The 18,677-nt window shown below is 43.6% G+C and overlaps 1 protein-coding gene across 12 annotated transcripts in view; it reads left to right on the forward strand.

Annotated features, from left to right (window-relative positions):
* KIAA0825 (KIAA0825 ortholog) overlaps positions 1–18,677 on the forward strand; it is a 406,103-nt gene that overhangs the window by 149,290 nt on the left and 238,136 nt on the right. For all 12 annotated transcript variants that reach the window (XM_056538004.1, XM_056538051.1, XM_056538057.1 and 9 more), the window contains one exon: positions 10,134–10,322. In XM_056538004.1, coding sequence (XP_056393979.1) covers positions 10,134–10,322 — 189 coding nt within the window. The remainder of the gene's footprint in view (positions 1–10,133; positions 10,323–18,677) is intronic.

Here is an 18,677-nt window from a genome sequence, read left to right on the forward strand (position 1 = left end):
TGCCACATGCCTTTCTGGTTTTGGGCGGCTCCTTTTTTTTTGTTTGCTTGTTCCGCCCTTTACCCACCCTACTATTTTCCCGGGTCGGCCCCCTTATACACAGCACACTAATATAATCAGCCCTGGTTGGGATACACTGGCATACACACACAAAAGGGACTACAACTCCCAGCATGTATCATTCAGGAGTCTTCAGTCTGTGGTATAACACCAGCATGCTGCCTCTGTAGTCTCCTGGGGGTTGTAGTTCACCAGACCTCTGTAGGGCATACACCAGTATTTCCCAACCAGGGTGCCTCCAGGTGTTGCAAAACTACTACTACCAGCATGCCCGGACAGCCAAAAGCTGTCCGGGCATGCTGGGAGTTGTAGTTTTGATACAGCTGAAGACACCCTGGTTGGGAAACAATGCACTTTGTTTGTAATATACTGAATAGGCTAGGCCAGTGTTTCCCAATCAGTGTGGCACCAGCTGTTTGCAAGGCTACAACTCCCAGCATGCTCAAAGGCTGTCAGGGAATGCTGGGAGTTGTAGTTTTAAAACAGCTGGAGGCACACTGGTTTGGAAACACTTATGTAACATGATGTGTATGCTGAATAGGCTAGGACAGTGTTTCCCAACCAGTGTGCCTCCAGCTGTTGCAAAACTACAACTCCCAGCATGCCCAAAGTCTGTCCAGGCATGCTGGGAGTTGTAGTTTTGCAACAGCTGGAGGCACACTGGTTTGTAAACACTAGCATACACACACATAACAGAGACTACAACTCCCAGCATGTGTCATTCAGGAGTCTCCCCCCCCCCTTCACACAGAGAAATCATCCACAGCCCGTGCACCTTGTTATCCTCCCCTTCACATACATCTTCTCTGTCTTCTTTCAGTGCAGACCTGCGTCCTCAGAAGACAAAGCAGGGGGAGGGGAGATGAGGAGCTGTGTAGGAGCTTCTTGCTCTCATGCACACCTGTGACCACCTGGAGGGGGAGATGAGGAGGCGTGGCCTATCTCTGTCATGCACACCTGTGACCACCTGGAGGGGGAGATGAGGGGGCGTGGCCTAGCTCTGTCATGCACACCTGTGACCACCTGGAGGGGGAGATGAGGGGGCGTGGCCTATCTCTGTCATGCACACCTGTGACCACCTGGAGGGGGAGATGAGGGGGTGTGGCATTTCTCTGTCATGCACACCTGTGACCACCTGGAGGGGGAGATGAGGGGGCGTGGCCTAGCTCTGTCATGCACACCTGTGACCACCTGGAGGGGGAGATGAGGGGGCGTGGCCTAGCTCTGTCATGCACACCTGTGACCACCTGGAGGGGGAGATGAGGGGGTGTGGCCTAGCTCTGTCATGCACACCTGTGACCACCTGGAGGGGGAGATGAGGGGGCGTGGCCTAGCTCTGTCATGCACACCTGTGACCACCTGGAGGGGGAGATTAGGGGGTGTGGCCTATCTCTGTCATGCACACCTGTGACCACCTGGAGGGGGAGATGAGGGGGTGTGGCCTATCTCTGTCATGCACACCTGTGACCACCTGGAGGGGGAGATGAGGGGGTGTGGCCTATCTCTGTCATGCAGTTCTGGAAGAACAGAGAAAAAAAAAAGCCATGACATCTTGTCCACAGCCTAATCCTAACCTGTGGACAACAGTCAGAGATCCAACACAGAACTACAGAACTTCCTGGCCCACAAACAGATAAGAAAAAAAGACACCTGCTACACAAACATATAATACATGGCAATTGCAAAAAAACATGAACATTGAAAGAAGATGCAATATAGCCAAAAATCTTATCCACCGGAGTACCCCTTTAAGGGCAGGGTCACATGTGGCATATTTTTCTGCTCATTAAAGACAATAGGTAACAATATGCAGCTGATTTTGCTACTCATTGATTTCAATGTATAGAAAAATACGCAGCAGGAGTTTACACCTCCTCGGTCATAAAGTGATGGCATTTCTTAGCAATATGCTATCACTTTCTGATATGGAAATACCTCTTTAAATACTTTGTGATATCTTAGTGACTTGCTGTCCTGCTCCACCCAGCCTAAAATGGTGTAAGTATATATGAATAAGAGGCATGGAATCTAAGAACTAATGACCACTTACAAGGCAGAGGTCTAATAAAAGGAATATTTTTCATTTAACTAAATAATCCTATTAAGAAGATGCTTGGCTGTTCTGCATAAAGAGAAGGAACAATCTGTTCTTGATTTGATCTCACCAAGTAACTTCTCGCCTTACATCGACCAGGCCAAGAAGATAATTTAAAGTTGACATTTCAATGCAAAAAAGTGTTAGCATGCCATCTGCACATTAATATAATTAAAGCGCACTTTGTCTGCTCTGTTTTAGGTTTACCATTAATAACTACCTCCTGAAATGTGCACAGTGGTGAATATACAATTGCTGAGCAGTTAGTAAATACCTTTTCTGATTAGCAATTTATAGAGGGACAGTCCTATTTATTGCATACTTACCATAATCATAGAAGATTTGGTTGCCCCACAATAACCTGATTTCTAAAAGTTGAATGGAAGTAAATCCACTCTTGGGAGAGATATAGGTATTTAGATGACTTAAAGGGGTACTCCACTTACCAGCCTCCGGAACATTTATTTCTGAACACTGTGTGCGCGCTGTGGGGGTCGGCCATGCCCCCTCGTGACGCCATGTCACGCCCCCTCAATGCAAGTCTGTGGGAGGGGCGTGGACAACCCCCGCAGCGTTCACACAGCGTTCAGAACTAAATGTTCCGAACACTGGTCAGTGGATTACCCCTTTTAAGTAAGCGTTCAGCAGTGAACAAAAGGGTAACAATAGGTTGAACCTCATATGATCCTCTATATGCTTAAAGGGGTTATCCAGAAATTAAAAAAACTGAGATCATTTCTTTCAAAGACCGCTCCCTTTCTGTCTCTAGGTTGGGTGTGGTTCTGCAGCTCGGTTCTATTGAAGTCAATGGAGCCAAGTTGTAATACCACACCCAACCTGGGGACAGACAGGGGGCGGTCTTAGAAAGAAATTAGGCCTGTTTTTTTTTATTCCTGGATAACCCCTTTAAACATACTATTTCTAGGCTATTTAATGATAATACCACCAATTGTTCCTAATTAGTCTGTGCTTATATTCTCATTATACATTTCCTCTGGTAACTATAATATGTGTCTTTTATAAACACTGTATGTTTTGCCCACATATGTCAAAAGTTTAGATCACACTGGATATAAGTCCTGAGACCCGCTGTGATAATAGCTGAGGGAAGTGCGTGGTGTACTTACCGTCTGTCAATCAAATCAGACTGTTTCACTAGTCTATGGAGTGGAAGAGTGGGATCAGGCGGCTGGTCAGGCAGTGAGACGCACTGCACCGCACTTCAGATTGCTATCACTCACAATCGCAGCAGGTCTCAGGACTGAGACCCAGTGCGATCTAAACTTTTTGCATGTCTTGACAATATCTTAAAAGTTTTTACAAATGACACAAATGCTTTAAGTCCTCCCCCCCTCCCCCCACTGGTATTTGGTGTCAACCAGAACATTATTATTTCTATCTTTCTGTCTGTCTGGAGACACCTTTTTGGAGCACCCCCACCGATACAAAGATATAGTACGAAATAAAAAAGTATGAAATTCAGAACCTAAAAACAACAGTGTATTGAAAGTGGATTTCTATGTATTTAAAGGAGTTATTTGAATATTAAAAACTATCAGCTATCTGCAGGATAGACTAGCTGATCATTGGGGGTCCAACCATCAAAAGGATGGAGGTCAATAAAGCGACAATGCACATGCTTGGCCTCTGCTTCATTCACTCACTATGGGACTCCCAATGATAGCAAAACCCTTTAATATACAGAGCTTCCCTATTTGCGAACTGATCTCCAATACCAGCCACTCTTCCTTATGACAAAAGGAAAGCATTTCCCTCCCACCTAATAAATCAGACAGATGTTCTCCATATTGACTGATCCTCTCCTCTTTCTATTCTTCCTCTCTTTCTACATTCCCATGGCATTTTCCTTTCTCACGCATGTCTTTTTCTGTCATGCCAACACTGATGCCCTCTACTCATCACCAGTGTGCCTCCAGCTCCAGTGACTACTCTCCTTGTTGCTGAGGCACGGCCGCTAGAATGGAACAAAGTGTTTAAACTGTTATGATAGTTAACTTTCATTCTGTGTTCAAAATGATAAAATTTAATAAGGTTACATCAGCTCACCACGTTCAGGACATTATATCAATGGAACAGATGTTGTAATTTTTTCTGATATTACAAAATGTGAGTAATGACTGTTAGGAATGACCTCATTGTTTTACAGCATCTGCTATTTATTACTATCCTGAAGAGATGGCTATTTTTCTAACAAATGTAGTGTTACACTGATAGCAAAAGGAGCCCAGTTCATTACACTTCCTCTAATTCTCATTTTGTGTGTGTGTGTGTGTGTGTGTGTGTATATATATATATATATATATATATATATATATATATATATATATAGTAAAATAACTCAATTTGTATGTTCCACATTACTACCAAACGGCTGAAGATATTTTGATAAAAATTGATACACGTTACTTATATCAATTTAAAATATAGGATAGTAAAATTAACCCTAACCCACCTCTCATTTGCAAGGGTGTTGGTTTTTGTCTAAAGCCCATGCAAGTCTTTTGGTACCTTACTCCACAAGCTCTTCTCTGCATCTCCTCATCTGGTTCAGTGTGTCAGTCCAGCATGAAAGCCATGCCACTTCTATTTTCAGACCTTTTGTTGTTTCAGGCTGAAAACACAATTTTCACCCGATACACTCACATCACAGGTCCTTCAACCACAATCTCTTCATCATCGCTCAGCCACACCTGAGGATGGGATATAACGGTGACATAAGAGGTAAGGATATGAGGAAGGGATTTAAGGTCGGGATATGAGTACGAGATATGGGATGGGATGTGAGTAATCTGGGAGTGGTATTACTAAGAAATGTGTGAATGTTTGGCTGGGCCAAATGTTCATGTGTGTGGGGAGGTCAGAAGAGATAACTGTCAGCTGAATGAACGTTCGGTCAACAGTTATTGAAAATGAATGTCCACTTTAAGGACATACATTACCACAGCAAGTCAAGTGGAGATTACACAAAGTACTGAAACGCATAGTGCATAAAAGTTACCAGTACTCAAGTGCTGATTCAATAACTGCATGGTTCAATGGGGGCTCTGTTGCAATGGATTCCATGAAGTCTGGGTTTGGTAAATGCATTGGGGTTGTTTTTCAGGAGTTGTCCAATGCCCTTGGTTGTAGTAAAAGGAAATCTTAATTCTTCATCTTACCAAGACCTTTTGGATAAATATATGCTTCCTACTTTGTGGGAACAGTTTGGGTTTGGCCCTTTTCTGTTCCAGCATGGCTGTGACCCAGTGGACAAAGCAAGACCAATAAAGACATGGTTGGTGGAGTCTGATTTGGAACACCTTTAGAATTAGAATGGAGATTGTGATCCAGTCTCTCTCATCCAACATTCATGTCTAACTGTATAACTGCTCTTTAAATGATTGTGCAAAAATTCTCAGAGACACTTCAAAATCTAGAAAGTCTTCTCAGCAGGGTAAAATCTGGTAAAACCAAGAAAGAGGGTACTAGCTCCATATTCAAGCTTATGGATATAGATTGGCTTGTCTGTAGGTATCATGTAGGTGTCCTGGGACTTTTGTCCATATAATGTAGAAGAGTAAAACATATCCTTTTTCTTATATGATTTGTACTAACGCAATTGTTCATGTGTGGGGCCTCATGAATCCTGTACTGTTGTTCTGACTGGATCAATACCACAATCTTAGGAATGTCGGCTTGGCCCACCCAAAATATATGCCTTCACCTTGTGTTGGTGACAGATACGGTTAAAACCATGTGTTATGTAAAAAATGAAACAATTGTTATCAGTTCCAAAGCCAGCACAATGCATGTACTGATGTCTAACAACAAGGGAAATCTGTGCATTCATGTACCGGATTTATAACTTTCTATAGGGTTTAGCACAATGGAATGGCTCCAAAGCCTGTTATATATAAAGTAATTTGGTTCTGTCATTGTAAAAGAGCTGAACATTTGTCAGAAGTACAACACTGCGTCAAATTCTGTCTTACCTCATATTCACAACTGTACTCCATTCACTTACCTATTCAAATACCTGTCATCTTCTACAAAGACTGACAAATGTTTGATCAAGATCACATTACTACCCCGGTGCTCTCCGGTATTGAATTCTGCTCGCTGCTTTAATTATCACATGGATAAAATGACAGAAAGCATAAATCTATTGACTGGCCAGGTCCTTGAGCTGAAGCAGAATATGTGCCTTCAAATGACATTGTGTACTTATGAGAACAGTGTGCCCGTAAGAAATCTGATACACTTGTTCCTGGAGACCATTTTAGCTCTGTGCTTATTAGGTGTTTTGTAACCGAATTTACAGATGTGTGAATACTTTTGGTAATGTATATATATGGAATTATGTGCTACCAACTGTTAGAGATACCCCTGTACAAATGATTGTACAAAGACGGGGAGCTCTAAGGTTACTTTTCTACAGTGTTTCTTATGTTTCTGCCAATGATACCCAACCAGTAGCCTGAGGCTGCGTATGGCCCTCATGTGCACTTTATGCAGCTCTCCAAGAGGCTTGTACTTGTGGTACAGCAGCTCTCCGCAGGTTTACCCTGAACCAACTCTGATGTACAGCTTATAGATGCATTTCATGGCTGCGTATGGCCCTCATGTGCACTTTATGCAGCTCTCCAAGAGGCTTGTACTTGTGGTACAGCAGCTCTCCGCAGGTTTACCCTGAACCAACTCTGATGTACAGCTTATAGATGCATTTCATGGCTGCGTATGGCCCTCATGTGCACTTTATGCAGCTCTCCAAGAGGCTTGTACTTGTGGTACAGCAGCTCTCCGCAGGTTTACCCTGAACCAACTCTGATGTACAGCTTATAGATGCATTTAAAGGCTGCGTATGGCCCTCGTGCACTTTATGCAGCTCTCCAAGAGGCTTGTACTTGTGGTACAACAGCTCTCCGCAGGTTTACCCTGGCCCAACTCTGATGTACAGCTTATAGATGCATTTCATGGCTGCGTATGGCCCTCATGTGCACTTTATGCAGCTCTCCAAGAGGCTTGTACTTGTGGTACAACAGCTCTCCGCAGGTTTACCCTGACCCAACTCTGATGTACAGCTTATAGATGCATTTAATGGCTGCATATGAGGCCTCAACAATGTTAGATTGAGCACTACTTATGCGAGTTTGATTCCTCTTGTAGTAGTAAAGTTTTCTTTTTTATTTTGTTCACCAGTTTTTTTTATTAAATCATTTGTCTTTAACCCCTTAAGACTGACCCCTTTTTCACCTTAAAGGGGTATTCCAGGAATAACTTTTTTTTATATATATCAACTGGCTCCAGAAAGTTAAACAGATTTGTAAATTACTTCTATTAAAAAATCTTAATCCTTTCAGCACTTATGAGCTTCTGAAGTTAAGGTTGTTCTTTTCTGTCTAAATCCTCTCTGATGACACCTGTCTCGGGAAACGCCCAGTTTAGAAGCAAATCCCCATAGCAAACCTCTTCTAAACTGGGCGTTTCCGGAGACAGGTGTCATCAGAGAGGATTTAGACAGAAAAGAACAACCTTAACTTCAGAAGCTCATAAGTACTGAAAGGATTAAGATTTTTTAATAGAAGTAATTTACAAATCTGTTTAACTTTCTGGAGCCAGTTGATATATATATATAAAAAAAGTTTTTTCCTGGAATACCCCTTTAAGGACTCAGCCCTTTTTTTTGCAATTCTGACCACTGTCACTTTATGCATTAATAACTCGGATTCTTTTACCGATTATTCTGATTCTAAGACAGTTTTTCGTGACATATTCTACTTTATTTTAATGGTAAATTTTCGGCATCACTCATCCTTTCTTGGTGAAAAATCCCAAAATTTCATGAAAATTTTGAAAATTTTGCATTTTTCTAACTTTGAAACTCTCTGCTTGTAAGGAAAATGGATATTCCAAATACATTTTATATTGATTCACTAATACAATATGTCTACTTTAGGTTGGCATCCTAAAGTGGACATATTTTTACTTTTTGAAAACATTAGAGGGCTTCAAATTATAGCAGCAGTTTTCAAAATTTTCATGAAAATTGCTAAATCTGAAGGGACAGATGTTACAGAACTACAACTCCCAGCATGCCTGGGCAGTCTAGGCATGCTGAGAGTTGTAGTTTTGCAACATCTGGAGGGCTACTGTTTGAGCACCACTGTAATAGTGGTCTCCAAACTGTGACCCTCCAGATGTTGCAAAACTACAACTCCCAGCATGCTCGGACAGCCTTTGGCTGTCTGGGCATGCTGGGAGTTGCTGTTTGGCTTCCACTAGGAAGGCAGCAGTAAAGATCGCTTTACTGCCACCTCCCTTCATGCTCCGTGCCGTCGCCTCCCTACCTGAGCTGCTGATCTCCTCTGATGTGATCGGCGGTCCCCACGGAATCTTATCCACAGGTACCGGCCGCCATCTTCTCCCCCCGTTCTGCCCAACATCCAGGGGCGGGTAGAGCAGGGGGTTTCCATGGCAACCCCCTGTCTTTAACTGCCATTGGTCAGTAATCAGTGCTGACTAATGGCAGGGGATAGGAGGAGGTTGCAGCACAGCAACCTCGCTCCTATCCCTTAGGATGATCGGAGCTGTCACTGATAGCTCCGATCATTCCTCTTTTCTGGGCGATCGGGTCACCAGAGACCCGATCAGCCCGGAAAAGCAGAAAATCGCATGTCTGAATTGACATACGATTTCCTGCAATCGCTGACATGGTGGGGTCTCAGGACTCCCCTCAGCGATGTGCCGGGATGCCTGCTGAATGATTTCAGCAGGCATCCCGGTCCGGTCCCCACCCGGTGAGCGTTGGGGACCGGAAATGCTCAATGCTCAGGGCGTACATGTACGCCCTGAGTCCTTAAGGATCGGGGATTCAGGGCGTATGCATATGCCCTGCGTCCCCAAGAGGTTAAAACAGATATTTGACAGTAAAGAAAATATAAGTACGTAGAATAATAAACAACGGTCATTACATATTAACGAGACCAGGTTACAATATGGAAATCTGCATAGATTCGGCTGTCAAGATGTTATAAAATCCAGATTTTCCTAGGTCGGCTCTGTGAGTATCCAGGGAAGGCCCCACATCAGGGACAATGAGCATAGATAGAAGCTGTTATCTGATGAATAATGAAGCTAGGATTGTATTAAGTGCTAGAAAAGTTTTCTAAGGATTGAATTGAATTGCTTTTATAGCCGGTTTGTCACTAGAATATGCCATCCTATTTAAAGGGTTACTCCGAAGGAGCAAAATTCAAATCAACTGATGCCAGAAAGTTACACAGATTTGTAAATTAGTTCTAATTTAAAATCTTAAACCTTATAGTACTAATCAGCTGCTGTATACTACAGAGAAGGTAGTGTAGTTCTTTCCAGTCTGACCACAGTGCTCTCTGCTGCCACTTCTGCCTATGACAATAACAGGTTTGCTATGGGGGTTCGCTCATACTCGGGACAGTTCCTGACACGGACAGAGGTGTCAGCAGAGAGCACTGTGGTCAGACTGGAAAGAACTACACAACTTCCTCTCGAACATACAGCAGCTGATTAGTACAGGAAGGATTATGATTTTTAAATAAAAAAAAAAAAATGATTTGAAAACACTTTTTAAAGGGAACCCGTCATCACTTTCATGCTGCTAAACCACAAGCCATCAGTTGGTCCCCAGTGACTTCTCCCTGCCCCGCCAGCCTCAACTGATAAATCTCTTCCTCTTCCCAAACAGGAAGATCTATCAATCAAGGCTGAAGAGGTTGGGAGAAGCTACTGGGCCTGCCCCAATGACGTGTGTTTCAGGCAGCATATTATCTTGACATCCGCTGGCTTATTTTATTTTATGACCTGAAAATAGCAATGTGTAAATGTATCAACTCTTGAGAAAGACTTTAGGGTCTGTATGTGTTTAATGTATGCTGTGAATAACTGGAAGTTTTGTTTTCATTGCAGTTAATGTTGTTCTTTTTTATTTTTTTTTTACTAGTGGAGGCTCAGAAAACACAAGATTTCAACTTGTTAATGCTGGAAGATGACGATAGCAAGGACATTAGCGTATCAGAAATCATCCTGTGGGTGTTCTCTTATTGTTCTTTATCACTTCACTCTTTTACTAACCTGCTGGAGAATTATATGGACCAGGAGCAACTTTGGGATTCCCTATGTAGCCAAACAGGTACAAGAATTATTGGGTTTCTAAAACCATACACAGAACAAAGGGGCTCACACCAAGGGGTATATCAGCAAAAGGTCTCTGTTCACACATTAGGCTATTGAAATTTCTTGTGATATTTTCCAAACTTGTCCATCTGTTATCAACCCCAGATTTTCATGCTTTATGACCGCATTGGTAAGCAGAGAGATCAAGGTCACGTTGAAGAAAACAAACATAGGTTGAAGAGCACTTTAGCTAAACTTTACAGTGCTGTACATGCCATCTATATCTAGGAGGGACCTATAGAACTAGCAATTCTTTTTTTTTTTCTTAGCTCACTACAGTGCAATGCTGGCGGAATCTGTTTAATATGGTATATGATGGTACGTTTACCCTTGTACTGGCTATTCATAGCTTGTTTGACGACAACTGTCTCTCGCGATTCCCACCCCCTATATACATGTTTGGGAAAGCTGAGCATGCATGTGGTTTTAGTAGAGAGGAGGAGGGGGGGGGGGGGTAAACTGCTGCTGATCTCTGGTGACAGCCTGTCTCCTGAGAACCTAAGGATCCTAGACATGTTGATATCCAACTGCCCAATCCTTCTCTCTCCAAACATTATTTGCCAGAGAGGATTGTGAGGCCTGTAAACACAATAGTTTGTTTTCACCCGAATCGACTGATTCAACCCACAATAATCTGGTGTTTATGTGGAGGTTAGCTGAAACAGTTAACCTAATTTGTGGGAGGAGTCTGGTCTTTATATACCCACCTGATCCACACAGGTGCTGTCGCCAGCATGCAAGATGTCTTTGCATCGGATGCTGTGGTTTTGGCGGGAGGTTTGATTGCATATGTCGCAGAGAGGCACTGTTTGCTAGCCTAACTATGATGCAAGGAATACGGTAATGTGTTAAGGTACCTTTCACGCTGCAGGCTGTGAAGTAGCTACATCTCGCTCCTACAATATGCAGTAAACATGCAGTAAGCACATGTAGCTGTGCAGGCTCCAGCCCTGGCCTGCTGGCCATGAGGTAATTTGCATATTTCAGCTTGAGGTTAACACTTTCCTGCCTCAGTCTCTTAGTCTGCAAAGATCACTCATAGGAGGTCACAGCTGTGGCTTATACAAATAATTGACTACAGCAGGAGGATGTGTTTGGGCTGACAGAGCAGCACAGGCTGCTGAATCTCCAGGTGTTGTGGGGCCTCCATATTTCGGTGTTGTTTTGACTGTTCTTACATTTACGAGATTACTTTTCCTTCATATGTGACCTGGTGCAATCCAGTTTCATGCTCACAACCGCTTTCCATTCTGTCCCCTCGCTGGAGTGTCTCCTGCTGCGTCTCCCCATCTGTACGCTCTTTTATACTGCAGCCCAGGACCAATCTCTATCTCAGACATGTCATCGATTTTAGGCCATGTATAAATTGTCATTATACATTGTACTGTTATACATCACCAGTGCATTTATTTACTGTGTTTGTCAGTTATATGTACACCACGTATACATCCCTTAATATATACCATGTAAGTTGCCATCAGTATACTGTTATACGTCACCTTAGTTATGTCACTTATCGTAGATACATCATATGTCTCTATTATACTGTTTTATGTTACCATTCATATAACTTGTATAGTTTATAATTACCGTATTTATCGGCGTATAACACGCACTTTTTAGGCTAAAATTTTTAGCCTAAAGTCTATGTGCGTGTTATACGCCGATACACCCCCAGGAAAGGCAGGGGGAGAGAGGCCGTCGCTGCCCGCTTCTCTCCCCCTGCCTTTCCTGGGGTCTAGAGCGCTGCTGCCGGCCCTTCTCTCCCCCTGGCTATCGGCGCCGCTGCCCGTTCTGTCCCCCTGACTATCGGTACCGGCGCCCCATTGCCGGCGCCGATAGCCAGGGGGAGAGAAGCGGCGCCGACAGCCAGGGGGAGAGAAGGGGCAGCGGCACCCATTGCCGGCGCCACTGCCCCGTTGCCTCCTCCCATCCCCGGTGGCATAATTACTTGGGTCGGGTCCGCGCTGCTGCAGGCCTCCGGCGTGCGTCCCCGGTGTCGTTGCTATGCGCTGCACGGCGCGGCACATGATGTCAGTGCGCCGCGCCGTGCATAGCAACGACGCAGGGGACGCGCGCCGGAGGCCTGCAGCAGCGCGGACCCGACCCAGGTAATTATGCCACCGGGGATGGGGGGAGGCAACAGGGCAGCGGCGCCGGCAATGGGTGCCGCTGCCCCTTCTCTCCCCCTGGCTGTCAGCGCCGCTTCTCTCCCCCTGGCTATCGGCGCCGGCAATGGGGCGCCGGTACCGATAGTCAGGGGGATAGAACGGGCAGCGGCGCTGATAGCCAGGGGGAGAGAAGGGCCGGCAGCAGGACTCTAGACCCCAGGAAAGGCAGGAGGAGAGAAGCGGGCAGCGACGGCCTCTCTCCCCCTACCTTTCCTGGGGGTGTATCGGGGTATACACGCGCACACACACAGCCTCATTTTACCATGGATATTTGGGTAAAAAACTTTTTTACCCAAATATCCTTGGTAAAATGAGGGTGCGTGTTATAGGCCGGTGCGTGGTATACCCCGATAAATACGGTACATACACGTAGTCATATATGGGTTATGTCACCATAGAATATACTGTGCGCCCACCTGCTACGTCAGCAGATGTTTCATAGCTTTATTGTCACATTTCTCTTGGTTTTTAGTTCTGCCACGTTAGGCTTTCATTAATGTATGCAGGTCAGGTATTTCAAGCTGTCACAGCATGACTCTCATGGTTCTCAGGTCTAGTATGTTAGGCTGTTATCATGGCATTGCTTTTACATTTACTCATGTGGGAGGTCAGGTGTGATAGGATGTCCTTGCTGACATTACCACATGGTTCTCCACACTTATGTTTCCTTACAGCGTTCTGTGTTTCGTTACCATACACACCATGTTTTCCTGCATTTATCACGCATACGGTTCACACAAGATAACACGTATTCATTTCAACCAGGTACTGACATCACTTGGCTTCCTGTGTCACGGCTACATTCTACACAACTACACCACCATGATTGCGTTTCCACTCGGTTGCAACAGCAGGTAACAAGCAAAACCGCGTACTGCCATACGTTCCCACACAGTATACCACACCTACCTTCCACATAGTGTTTCTTGCTGATATCCCACACAGTATACCACGCCTGCATTCAACAGTGTATTACTCAGGTTCCTACTCGGTGTACGTGCTTATGTTTCCCTAGCGGTGTAACATGTACATCTTCCTTCAATGTGACCTGCATGTTTCTTACAGTATTGTTTTCATGGCTTGTGGTTACGTTTTTCATGTTCAGCGCTGTCATGCTACTCTTATGTTTCTCATTGAACATGATTCATTCTACCCCATAACGTTCACACTACGCAAATATTCCTATAGCAGGCACATTACGCATAAAATTATGTATACCTTTCTGGAGCTGTCACATTGTACATACATGACTGTGACATTTATGCTACAATAGTTCCGGTGGAATGTGTTACCTGAGCTTCCCGTTCTATTGGTTTGCAGTACCAGACGTTGATACCATAGCGTATGTACTGTGCTTGTTTGGTATAGTTGATTTACTGGGCTTTATGTTAATATAGCCGATGCTGTGTTACGTTTCCATAGCTGTCATGTGGTGGATTAATGTCCCTATTGTGGTCATACGGTGCTTATGTTACTATAGCTGATAATTTGCATTACATAACAAGTGTCTATATGCTTTGCGTTAGTGTTAATTAACTGATATACGGTACATTAATGTTACTTGGGGCTTATGTTACTGTAGCAGATATACTGGGCATTTAACATTATTTTAGCTGACATATGGGCCTATGTTCTATTGCTGGTAATTGCGTTTTACTGTGGCTTATATATACTGTGTATTAGTGGTTAATTTAGCTGTTCTGCTGAACATTAATGTTGTTCAGGGTTTACACTACTGTAAGCTTATATACAGGGCTTTGTTGTTTTCGGAGATGTTATACGGTGCTTACATTACTTCAAGTGATATACCATGCTTCAACGTTAACGGTTCTCTTCAGAGTCACATACATATGGTTACCTTCAGTGTCACATACATACGGTTACCTTCAGTGTCACATACATACGGTTACCTACATTGTGACATGCATACATTTCCCTACAGGGTAATACGCATACAGTTCCTTACAGTATACGTTTCATAGTTATTCTCCCGTTTTTTTGTTTCACGTTATGTACGCTTGGTTGTTTTACCTCTTAGCGCCATACGTTCAGTGTGGTTGAAGGCTGATTGCTATCGTCAATCCGTAAAGCCTCATCTTTATAGTTTAGTTTCTGGTCATTATACATGCCTTGTTACAGCCAGGTTGACCTCGCCGTTCCAGGTAAGCTTTAAGTCGTCACTTTACATGCCTTTTGTACGTCACACTCTCCCTTGAGAGAGAAGCCTCATATCGTTGTCATTCCTTTGTATATTATAAATGTTCTCATTTGGGGCAGATTGTATCGTCAATCCACGAGCCTCTTGTTGTCTTTTGTCCGTACGTTACACACGCCCCTGTTAGAGGCGGATAGCTCATGTTATACGGTGCTTACGTTACTTCAAGGGATAAACCATGCGTCAACGTTAACGGTTCCCTACAGTGGGACATATATATGGTTCCCTACAGGGTAATACGCATGCAGTTCCTTACAGTGTACGTCTCCTAGTTTATTGTCCCCTTCTGTTGTTTCAGCTCTTTTGTTTCATCTTACTTTATGTACGCTAGGTTGCTTTAAGTCTTAGCACTATGTGTTCGATGTGGTTGGAGGCTAAATGCTGTCGTGAATCCGTAAAGCTTCATCTTTATAGTTTCCTTTTTGGTCATTACATACACCTTATTACAGCAAGTTTGACATCGCCATTCCAGGTAAGCTTTAAGTCGTCACTTTAAATGCCTTTCGTACGTCACACACTCCCGTGAGAGAGAGGCTGCCCGACAATCCTCGAGCCTCATATCGTTGTCATTCCTTTGTACATTAGAAATGTTCTCATTGGGGGCAGATTGTATCATTAATCCACGAGCCTCTTGTCGTCTTTTGTTTTGTACGTTACTTATGCCCTGTTAGAGGCAAATAGCTTATGTTATACAGTGCTTATGTTACTTCAAGTGATATACCATGTTTCAACGTTAATGGTTCCCTACAGTGTGATATACATATGGTTCCCTACAGGGTAATTAATACGCATACAGTTCCTTACAGTGTAAGTTTCATAGTTTGTTGTCCCCTTCTATTTCAGCTCTTTTATTTCAGCTTACGTTATGTACTCTAGGTTGTTTTACCGCTTAGCGCTATGCATTCGGTGTGGTTGGAGGCTGATTGCTGTCGTCAATCCGTAAAGCTTCATCTTTATAGTTTCCTTTTTGGTCATTACATACGCCTTGTTACAGTCAGTTCGACCTTGCCATTCCAGGTAATTGTTAAGCTGTCTCTTTGCATGCCTTTCGTACGTCACATGTCCCTGGGAGAGAGAGACTGCCCGACAATCCTCGAGCCTTTGTATTGTTATTCCTTTGTACATTACAAACGTTCTTGTTTGGGGCAGAGTGTATCATCAATCCACGAGCCTCTGTTAGAAGCAGATTGCCCCTGTTGGAAGCAGATTGCTTGACAATCAGCGAGCCTCATGTGGTTTCCGTTTCTATGTTTCATGTGATTTTTCCGAGGCAGATTGCACTGTCAGTCCACAAGCCTCATGTTTTTTCCATTTCTGCGTTTCATACGATTCTGTCCGAGGCAGATTGCACTGTCAGTCCACGAGCCTCATGTTGTTTCCGTTTCTGCGTTTTATACGTTTCTGTCTGAGGCAGATTCAGTCCACGAGCCTCATGTTGCTATCTCTATCTTGCTCTTATGTTTGTTACTATGTGTCTGATTGTGGTCTTAGTTGTACACGTCTTAGTGTTAAGTTCTTTGATGTGGGTTCAGCTTGTTCATGTCTTGTCGTGTGTACCTGTTGGGAAATTTGCCCTTAACGGTCTTTGTAACCTGCTGGTCATGTATATTTTCTTTTGCAATAAGCCTCAGGGCGTAGCAGTAATAATCTTCTTTACACCTGCAAGTATGTGGAGACTACCTTACTGGTACACGAAACCTCAGGTTAAGTATGTTATATACTTTTATGTTTTTTCTATGCGGGTCTATTGTTGTCACTTTATGTATGGCATGGTTCAATAGGATTACCTATATGTGTAGCTCGGGACACTTTTCAAATCTTCTTCTTCTGACACTACCTATCTAAATACCTACTGACATTTGTGTTTTGACCACTTTTCTAACCGACTCATTGTACCTTCTGTCTATCTAGCACTTCGACATTTTCTATATTTGACACTTGGGTTACCTCTATCCATGCGCACCCTGGTAGTACCATTCTGGTAGGTGCTATGGGTCTAGTAGTGCCAAGTGGTATATCTAGAAATGTATCTTGGCTTCGGCTCCATAACAGCTGCACCAGCTTCTGGGTAGGGGCTTCTCTTTGTCAGTTATCACTTAGATGTTAAGTAAGTTGAGGGCACTGTTATCGCTCTGTTCCATTGACACGTTCCAACCTCCGGCTGTTAACTGGAGTATTTTGTCTGTTATCTTGGGTTCATATGACGTAGGTTATGCTTAACCATTAATTCATGTATTACCTAACTGAGGTATTTTTTCCCCCTTCTCTAGGATACCCTTCACGGCCACCCAGGCACACCCCAGGCCTAATTATTCATGCAAGTGGTACCCTACTTATGGTACATATAAGAATCTGACCACAAGTGGAGGTTAACTGAAATAGTTAACCTAATTTGTGAGAGGAGTCTGGTCTTTATATACCCACCTGATCCACACAGGTGCTGTCGCCAGCATGCAAGATGTCCCCACCCTCCCTTCCCCTTTTTTTTCTACAGTCACTCTTGGGGTATCCCTCTTCTCTAGGATACCCTTCACGGCCACCCAGGCACACCCCAGGCCTAATTATTCATGCAAGTGGTACCCTACTTACGGTACATATAAGAATCCGACCACAAGGATGCTTTAATAGCGTTTTTAGGGACTGTGTTTAGTTTTTTTTAACCTTTTTATATAGTATTAGTATAATCTAAAACACATTACAAATGTGCTTTTTCCAAAAGCTCAGCCAGATAAAAATGCATGCTGAGAACTATCTGAATAAAAAAAAAATACTTGTTAAAAAACAAAACATCTCAACAAGCCAGACATGCCAGCAGCATTGGGCTAGTTACTATTTTGGCGTACGCTTATTAGAAAATGTGGGCCTTTCCTCATGCATTAACATGTCCAGATTTGAGTAATTTATGCCTCATCTTTGTTTGTGCAGCTTGTGACAACACTTGTGCCAGTTGGGAATACATACCTCTCCTTAGCCATGTCCCCTTTTCAGGAGCAAAATATACATTCTTAAGGGGGTACTCCACTGCCCCAGCATTCGGAACATTTTGTTCCTAATGCTGGAGGCGGGCTGCGGGGGGTCATGAAGTCACTGGCATGCCCTGATGATATCACGCCACGCCCCCCTCAATGCAATTCCATGGGAGGGGGCGTGGCGGCTGCCATAGACTTGAATGAGGGCGTGGTGTGGCGTGATGACACCACAACCCCCGCAGCCAGCACCCAGCGTTTGGATCAAAATGTTCCTAATACTGGAGCAGTGGAATACCCCTTTTATGGTATGACTAAGGGTGCACATGTCTTAGGCACCTGAAACGCGTCACTTTATTCCATGTTTCGTGTTTGCACTCTACTTGCGCTGGACTTCTGCTTTCCTGTTTTTTATTTGGGTGGGTGCTGTCCCACACCGTCCGTGATGCAGAGGGATTACTGGTAAACTGGAATACCTGCCTACAAACCAATATGCTGTGTATGAAAACATCCCTTTAATACCTAAATCTGGCCATGGACATACAGTAAATGTCAGCTGAACATACACTTTTCCAGGTTATGGACCCCCATACCATCACATTAGAGGAAACAAAAATATCAGAGGGGAAACCTCTATCTGTTGCATCCTTTCTTATGGCTGAATGCCTTTCAGATCCTATAGAACTAACACATAAGTATATTTTAATACATAGTAAAATAAGGATGACACTTTCTACATGTGTACCTTGTGTACAGGGGTAGTGTCTGACTATGGCTTTGACTTGTCAAATGGTCTGAAAGTTGCACGCTATTTTGTAACAAAACTTCATGTGTTTTTTTTTTTCTTCTGTGAATATATATATATTTTTTTTTTTTAATTCACTTAGAAAGAACATTCCATGCTCACTTTTAATGTTCTGCATACATTTTCTTGTTAGCTGTTTGGTATCCGAGCAGTG

Source organism: Hyla sarda, chromosome 1 (assembly GCF_029499605.1).
Source record: "Hyla sarda isolate aHylSar1 chromosome 1, aHylSar1.hap1, whole genome shotgun sequence".
In the NCBI taxonomy this organism is placed as follows: Eukaryota; Metazoa; Chordata; class Amphibia; order Anura; family Hylidae; genus Hyla; species Hyla sarda.